The sequence below is a fragment of the Epinephelus moara genome, chromosome 23 (genome assembly GCF_006386435.1).
Source record: "Epinephelus moara isolate mb chromosome 23, YSFRI_EMoa_1.0, whole genome shotgun sequence".
Taxonomy (NCBI): domain Eukaryota; kingdom Metazoa; phylum Chordata; class Actinopteri; order Perciformes; family Serranidae; genus Epinephelus; species Epinephelus moara.
The window spans coordinates 1,412,206-1,421,257 of NC_065528.1; the positions used below are offsets into that span (position 1 = coordinate 1,412,206).

At 43.1% G+C, this 9,052-nt stretch overlaps 1 protein-coding gene across 1 annotated transcript in view; it reads right to left on the reverse strand.

Moving 5' to 3' along the window:
• The window catches only part of LOC126385214 (pleckstrin homology domain-containing family A member 5-like), a 628,760-nt gene extending 620,760 nt beyond the window's left edge, over nucleotides 1-8,000 (reverse strand). Inside the window, exons 1-3 of the mRNA XM_050036817.1 lie at nucleotides 7,010-8,000; nucleotides 6,811-6,887; nucleotides 5,940-5,997 (exon numbers count right to left, since the gene is read on the reverse strand). Of these exons, the coding sequence (XP_049892774.1) occupies nucleotides 5,940-5,997; nucleotides 6,811-6,887; nucleotides 7,010-7,383 (509 nt within the window). The 5' untranslated portion in view covers nucleotides 7,384-8,000. The remainder of the gene's footprint in view (nucleotides 1-5,939; nucleotides 5,998-6,810; nucleotides 6,888-7,009) is intronic.
• Nucleotides 8,001-9,052: the final 1,052 nt, after the last annotated feature.

Sequence of the window (9,052 nt, forward strand, 5' to 3'; positions counted from 1 at the left end):
TTGTCAGGTAAATAACAAATTCCAGCACTTGAATAGGCCACAGCACAACACAGCAGCATGTCAAGTTGGCCGAACCTGAGCAAAATACCGTGAAATACCGTGAAACCGATATGATTTTTCTTAAAACCGTGATATGAAAATTTTGTCATACCGCCCAGCCCTAACTCTAATGCATACAGCAGATTCACAATATGCGTCTCAACTGGGTTTTTCACCTCAGTTTGCAACACATGGCCTCTCGTCTGTTTACAGTCAGCTCTGTGTACTGTCATGGATACGTTGTACACAAACCAGCTAGCCAAAAGTTTGCTGGGCTGTGGTAGACATGCATGCCCAAAAAAAAGCCCACATTTAGGCTGGAAGGAGAAACACACCTACTTTGAAACATTATGAAAGAAGTCAACAGGTTTTGGGATATGCTCAAATAATAACACCCACCTTTACAAGAAGCTGGCTGGACTATTTTGATGCAATGAAGCAAAATGACAAGTGGCTCCAGCTGTACTACTTTTCTATATTTTGACATAATAAACAACACGTAAGGACACATTAATCGCACGGCCGCATGTCAACAGGAATATTAGTGGAATAGTCATTTTCATTAGCCATGTAAACAGCTTAGTAGGAATATTGCCTTTTTCAGAACAAGGAAAAAAACAGACTACTTTGTCCATGTAAATGTTCTTGGTAATGGATGGAATAATCAAAACTATACCTTCAGGTCTCAGGTTGGGTTCTCAAATTTGGCAGCACAAGTCAGGTCAGGCCTTACGGCCCAGCTTCACTGCATGAACTGATTGCAAACTGATTTAGGGAATTTGCACCAGTAAACTAAAATACCAACTTAAATGAGTCCTGCATTGTTATGTAATTATATGGCCCTGTCTTGTTGAGGCCCTGTGTCAAAACTAGGGATACACAATATTGGATTTTTTGTTGATATCCCATATGCCGATATATAACATCTTATTAGGCCAATAACCAATATTGACATATCCACTTTTTTCCCCAACTAATTTTAGTGATCATCAAGTCTCTCCTGTTGTGGAATTAACATCATATTATATTATTACTCTTATAGTCATGGCCCACCAGCAGATGGAGACATGAAATAGAATGCTTTTCAATGTATGTGATATTTATTCATTGTGCAAAACAAGAAAAAGCATGTTGGCTGATTCTGATTGTTCATTTTAAAGCCGATATCAGCCAATACCAATGACGTGCCGATATTATTGTGCATCCCTTAGCAAAGCCTAGTTTTCATGCTTTAATGTTACATCATATTCCATACTATAGTTACAGTGTATGTGTGTACATTAAGCAGAAAATGGAAAATGGCTATGCTCTCCATTCACAGAACATATTTATATTGTCGATCGAAAGATCAGCAGTTCGATCCCAGGCTCCTCCAGGCTGCATGTCGAAGTATCCTTGAGCAAGATACTGAACCCCAAATTGCTCCCGATGGCTGTTCCATCGTTGTGTGAGTGTGTTAAAACTGAGTAGCAGGTGGCACCTTGTATGGTAGCCTCGGCCACCAGTGTATGAATGTGTGTGTGAATGGGTGAATGTGACTCGTAGTGTAGAAAGCGCTTTGAGTGGTCACTAGATGACTAGAAAGGCGCTATACAAATGCAGGTCCATTCAAGTTATTAAAATGACCACCGTTATCTGCTGCAGCATCAGTGTTATAAACACATTAGTTATTAAGAAAAACTTAAAATTTTATTACAATTGGCCCAGGTCTCCCCTATCTAAAAGTACTGAGTTAGTCTCTCAGAATAATGAGAAACATTCTGAAAATAATTTAGTGCCTGAAAATAATTACTTAAATAATTTCGAAAAAGTTGCTCATTAAGAGACTTAAATTTTAAAATAACATTAACATTAATTAAGAGACAAAATCATTTATTTTTGTTTATATTGTGAAGAATTGTAAAATGTCCCTTTTACAAGGTAGTTCAGACATTGACAGTGACGATGTGTTGTTGAATGTTTGCATCAAAAGTTCGTATAGCCCACTTAGTGTAACGATCTGAGTGACTTGGAAACCTATTCAGATGGAAACACTCACCCATTCAGAGGGAATGAAAAGGGTCATGGTAATGCTAATTATGTGTTTGAGCTCTCTCACCTTCCAAGATAAACAGGACCACATTATGTCGCATTAGTGAAAGTACTTCACTCTTTTTCAGTTAAACTCTGCAGGCTACATGCAGCTTGACCATCATTGCGGCTGCGTGTGAGGATGAAATGCCAATTTCAGCCAGTGATCTCTCACTGACTGACTGACAGCCTCATCCAAGTGACATTTTACAATTCTTCATATTTAAAACTAACGAAATTCATTAGTTTAGTGACATTTTACAATTCTTCATAAAATATGAAGAACTGTAAAATGTCACTTCCATGAAGCTGCTCAGACATCAAAGGTGAGGCGCACAATAAGTGCACTTATTCCCGAAGCATCGCCAGAGCTTGTTTGACATTCATCCATTTTCTCCCGTACATAATTAGGCTACACAATCCAAATTCCTCTCTCTTCCTCTTTTCTGTCTGTCTGTCTTTCTGTCTGTCAAAACTAGCTTGCATTTCACAGAGAGATGTTAAGAGTTTTATTGTGACAAAGTTACAAGCATTTGAAAATGGCAGGGGGGTAAAAATGACCCCTTGGCGGTTCTAGTGTTAATAAATAGTAATAGACATTTTATCACAAATTCCTCTTGCATCAGATCTTGTGAAATATCGCTTCCATGAATCTGTTTAGACAGACAGCGACAGATCAATGAGGTGAAGCCGTGCTGCGTGCGGCAGGCAGACCCTGTACAGAGCGTTGCACAGTCCAAACCTCAAAATAATAATAAAGAAGCAAGCTGTTTTTATCTAACGAAAGATTCTGCTTCAGTCCATATTTGTTGGCGTGTAGTCTTTGCAAAACAACATTTTCGCTGAGGTTAAAAAAATCCTCTTGTCTTTCGCACATTCTGTAAACGGAGTGGGGTGGTAAACTCAGCCGCTAAGATTAATGATTTAAACGCAGTTTTGTTCTTGCTGTACTATCGCTTGGTTCCCAGCCATATCACTTTAATTTTCATGCCACTCTTCTGAATAACAAAACGCTGAAGCATAATATTTATGACTTATGATATGGTAGCCTGATAATCATTAAATATGCTCTGTGTGGGAAGCTCTGCCTCAGCTTCCACACTTACTGCTCCTCCTGGTGGATAGACAGACCATTGCAGCTGGTTTCTACAAATTAAACTTAGGGGCGTTACCAGTCGGCCCCGTATGCTCTACGTCATCTCGGGGGATCTCATTAGAGCTATGAGCCCAGCCAGTTAATGACAGGGACCTGTCACGGATCGATCAGGCCTCCACCACGGACAAAATGGAAATTTGAAGTGGCTGCATCTGTACCTAGTGTAAGTACATTGTTTGGCAAAAAGGCATTTATGTATGCAACTCCTTACATGTGGAATCTTGCACAGAAGGACTAAAGTTGCACTCATTGGTTCCTCACGGCCATTGTAAAGCACTATTGCAGGATTTTTGTACGCAATAATCTATATGCCAATGTCAGGGTGTATTTCAGCTGGTCTTTGTAATCATGTGTAGTTGCCCCGGTTTTTGTTTGTTTGTTTTTATGCATTTTTTATAGTCCACTTAAAGCATATATTAACATACTTTTTGACTTTTCTTTGTAGTGATCTCATTTTATGTTTATATTGCTTGTTTTAGAGCTGTATTTTTTTGTTTTGTATTTTTGTTCTATGTTGTCTGTCTGTAACTTATGTTGCTGCCTATCTTGGCGAGGATACTCTTAAATGAGATTTTTTTTTTGGTTAAAAAGGTAAAATAAAATAAATTCATTTATTCATCAAACCCTTATTTAAGATTTGGAAAATATGTTAAGGGAGACCCTCAACTGATTGGACAAACCGACTGCAGCCATGTATGCAAAGAGAGTAGCCTACTGAAACATCCGCTGCTACAGAACAGAGAGGGGAGAGGGCTTGAGATGAAGATGGACTTTACAGTTTTTGAGTTTCTTAAAAAAAAAACTTCAGACTGCTGCTTGGGAATGTCATTTGTGTCAATATGAACCATAACATTGTGGACGTATGGGTGTTTGCCAGGCATTGACAGGATAAACTGGATGGTGTTAGCAATTTTAGTACCTGGTATGCAATGGGTTACTGCAGTTTTGGATTTAATATGTCTTATGATGGAGTCAACAATGACCTGAGATGTAGGAGCGTGCAATGGAGGCTTGCTGCAAAAAGTTGAGTGCACAGCCCAAGCAGCTATGTGTCCACCAGCTGGTTTTGGGGGAGTGGCAGCCACTTTCGGTCGGTGGCCAGAGGAACTGAACGTGCAGCCTGGCGGAGCACCCGGAGCAGGGGGCAGTGGTGCACATCGGGGTAGCAGCAGTGAGTTGCGAAATAAAAATATTGGGCCCATATGGTACATAATCCTCAATAAAGTTGTGTTTAATCAAAGCACCATCATTCTGGGGCTTGGGGGTATTATTTCACAATGGGTACTGGACTCTGGGTCTATCATGAAGCTGTCATGGTCTATGACTGCTGTTTATACGGCACTTTATGGGAACTTGGAGGTGAGGATATACACAGCGCACTGAGGGCCATAAGTTGTGAGGGTCAGAACTGATCTAACACAACTTTTTTTGCCTGTGGCCCTCTGAATTTGTTAACCCTGCCTTGTAGATTCAAACTGTTGTACACAGTCTGATGTCTCCCTTTGCCACCTCTCAATGTGTCCTGCTCTGATCCCAACATGTGATCTGGCTGCATTCATACCTGCATTCACAGCTGTCCACTCCTCACATTTGACTGCCAGTGACTCATCCCAGTGACTGTCTGTGTTTGCATGCAAGCACATAACATGTGGAACTGCGCCTGTATATAAACATGTCCGTGTGTGCACATTTTGCATGCATTCATACATACCAATGAGCAGTGGTTCTGGGCTATTTATAGAGCAGCTATATTAGCTCACTGTATGTGTCAGCTGCTGCTCTCAAAATGGCCACAGAAAGCACGAGCAACAGCAGGAAAACTAGGTGGCAAAGTAGGTAGAACAAATGAAAGTGCCTGCTCACAGCCTCAAAATGTGTGTGTGTGTGTGTGTGTGTGTGTGTGTCAGCTTTGGGTGTGTGAGAGGCTGCTAGCTGCAGGGCAATTTAGTCGTCAAACAGGTCCACAAAATATACATGAACGCAAATGTGCACAGGGAGCTAGAGTTGCTCATAACCATGGAAAGGCTGCACACACACACACACACACACACACACACACACACACGTGTTCACATGCAGCACCCCAACAAGTAGAGCCTGTTCAGCGCAGGAGACCAGCCGCTGAGTCACACTTGCTTGTCAAACTTGTGTCCCACTGACAGCAAAGACTCGTGCCCAAGCAAATCCCTCCATTGTAGTGTGTGTGTGTGTGTGTGTGTGGGTGGGTGGGTGTGTGTGTGTGTGTGTGTGTGTGTGTGTGTGTGTGTGTGTGTGTGTGTGTGAGAAGAGAGACTAAGAGGGAGAAGGGTGAAGGGCGAGAGCATGACTGATAGAAGGAGAAAGCCTCAACAGCAGTGAGAGAAAGTCAAGACTGTGTAGCTATCCATTCACACTGGTTGTCTGTGTGAGTCTGACAGGATGGGCAAACAGAGATATTCATGTATTCCTCCAGCAGGGCAGAGGGGCAGGGAGGCAGAGGGACAGAAAGGCACAGAGAAAGAGAGGCAAAGAGGCAGAGAGGTGGGCGTTCATGAAAGCTAAGGGAAATCTCTGTGCCTGCCGACCAAACAAAGCAGCCCCTCACTCCCTGAGATTCAAAGTGCTGCTCTGCCTCTCTGCATCTATCACTCTTCCTATCGCTCTTTTTTTTCTGTCTCGACACATTCCAACTCACTTGATGAAGCAGCGAGCTCCCTCGAATGTGTATCCTTCCTCCCATCCTGTTGGTAAATCTGTGAGGACGGGAAGGGAAAAGAAAACACAAGACACAGAAACATAAGCAGCTGTGCAGACAGATATGAAGCTGATTGCATGCACACACACGCACGCAGACACGCACACCTGCACAGCAATGCAGTGTCTGGATCACAAATAGCTCATTTGGCTTGTGCCCTTTAACGCAATTCCGCGCCCCCTCCCCAATAACCAGAGCAGATATCGCAGGATTACTCAATCATTGTGCGTCGGTGCGTTGACTGCTCAGCCTCCAGCTGTTTGGATACACTGCTGATCTGCATGTTACGATGCCTTCCCACACGCCATGCCTTCCTGTCGCGGCAGATGTGTCTTTCATTTTTGAATATCGGCTTTGCACTGACGCACTGCATTGTTCTCTCAGCAGCCTCGGTTGCCTGTACGTGCTCAGAAAACACTGAGTTTCTGCAGCGCAGCGGGTTTCAGTGGGACATATGTCAGATGTCACTGCAGAGAATCGGCTCCGAAATCGGTTCACGCCTACGTGACGGAACTTTTAAAAAGTGTGTCGCAAAGTGTCCAGGTGGAGCTAGCCAGAGATGTGGGGAGGGGGGACGCTGTGCGTAATGGGCCGCCAAAGGAGAGCAGAGGGGAGCGGAGGAGCAGAGGAGGCTGTTGCTTTGCTGCAGAGAGAAGAAATCTACCCTCATCGTCTTCCACGGCTCTCTGCAACTTGTCGTCCCTTTTTCTTCTGCACTGTGACGCGCGGTAAACCTTACCCAGGTGCTGCGTGCGCGCGCGCGTGTTTTCACAGGGATAGAGGAGGAAAAACACATTGTTAGATTGTTTACCTGGAGTTTTTCTGTGCCCCGTGATTACAGCTTCTCCAGTAACAGGATGTAACCAGGTTGTGCTCTTTGCTTCTTCGCTGTTGGTGGAAGAAAACGGGGAAAAGGTGAACAGAGAACGCGAAAAAAGACAAACAGGAAAAATACGTTGGAGTATTAAGCAGTGCGTATCCATAAATCCGTGTGTCCGCGTGATATTTACTTGATGAAGAATATGCGTCCATCCCGAGTCACCCCATAACTCCAAGAAGAGGGAAGGCAGGAGAGCCAGTCCGGCTTAGGATCGGCCGCCATGTCTAGCTGAGAGCTCCACTGCTCTGGGTTACTATACACAGTGGCTGGAGTGCGCGGCGCCGTGCCAAGCGCGCGCACGCACAATCCCTCTCGCGCGCCTGCATGAGACGGGAGCGCGCATAAGGGATAAAGACACAAGTAATGGTTTTCTGCCAAGTGAGGGCAGGCGATGGGGTATTTTTTGGCAAATGTCCGCATGGGTGGGAGACTAAATTGGCCAAAATTAACGTTCACTATTAGTGTGATTCCTGCATGCGCTGTCAGAGTGGCTTTGCAGTTCATAATCAGTCAACCAATAAATCAATCAGTATACAGTAAACAATATTCAATATCAATTAAAATTAAATCAAGACTGAATAAAAATGTGAGTAATTAAAATGCAGAGACACGTTCATGATAAAATGCTAAAAGAAATGGGTTTAAAAAATGATGAGGAACAACATTATGAGCTGTATGTATATGTTTCTCAAAAAACGGCAGGTGGTTATGTACAGCATATGTGTGTGTATGTAAAGATGGTAAGAGTATAAAGATTTGTGTTTCTTTCTCTTCTTTGAACATACAGCAGGTTTACAGTGTGTATGTGTGACGGCCCACCCGTCTGGCTTCCTATGTTGTTCTGCTGGCTTCCTCTTGCAGGAGCTAACAACTAGCTGCACCTGCGGTGGGAGTGGCAAAAGGCACAAAAGGGGAGAGTTTAATTTCGGTTAACACATGCTACAGCACTGCATGCCAATGGTGTAAATATCACAGTGCAACCAGTGAAGAGTGCCGCGGCCCAGACACTGACAGGGGCCCATGTACTAAGGTGAAGTTTAGCTGCTCGGAGAAATCAGTGGTGGTCCAGGGCAGGCTGTTAAGCCTCCTCTCCACCAAGCAGTCCAGAAGGATTCATTTAAGTATGCATTTTGGGATTTTTGGTTGTGGATGGTACCAATGAAAACATTACTTACCGTCCCCATATTTGGCCACCCCACTGTTAGGGTACCTATCACACAGATCTGGTACTTAAAGGTGGAGCTAGAAACACTGCAGTCTGTTGATTGGTCAGTGGAGGCTGGTCACTCTTGCTCGGGGCTGAGGCAGGTTTTGAAGCTTATGTAACCATTGTTAACACCGTTGCAAGTCTTACATATTTTAGTAAACTATAAGTATAACATAAAAGGATGTTTTGCTGCCTCTCACAGCAGCTGTAGTCTAAGAGAGAAATTACTTGATTCACTGGGTCGACTGCTGGCAACTTTTAAGGTGGAGCATTTTACTTGTAATGTTACTCAATGCATGAGTTGACGACATGAATCCATCAACACAGCTTAAATTTCAGCTTTGACCATTCCATTAGTTTTATTGTCTCTCTCTGATGACATACGCTTTTAGTAATGAGTGGATCTTCAAGCCTTTAGAATATATATATGAATTTCACCCAGATTATACAAACTGCATTTGTTCTAATCCTCATTTGAAGAAAAAAAAAAAGTGTCACAGAGCATTGTTCCTGTGAGCTACGGCAACACGTGTGCTTGCCTGAGAAGGACCAAATGCACAGATCCGCTATTTTTAAATATCCCATGGATATTTAAAATATCCATCTGTCCTATTTTGCTTTGAAAATGTCGGTGTACATCCTCATTCTGTGGAAGATAAACGAGGTGCATACTTCCATCTATGTCACTGGTGATGAGGAAGTACAGTGAGTGCTGGATGGAGCATTGAGTGACAACAACCTCGCCCACATTTAAAAGTACTGTTTGCAGTGAAAATGGTAAACAGACCTAGGGTCTAGGTACCATATCTGAAGGGATACTTTTTGTTCCAAAGGTACCATACTGAAGGGTTTGGAGGAAATGGGACTTAAAGAGGCAACAGATAGCATTTTTTCCTAAATATATCATTATGAAAATAATGTGGGTTGCACAGGGTAGTGGCCACAGTAAAATCAGACTATCAGCGT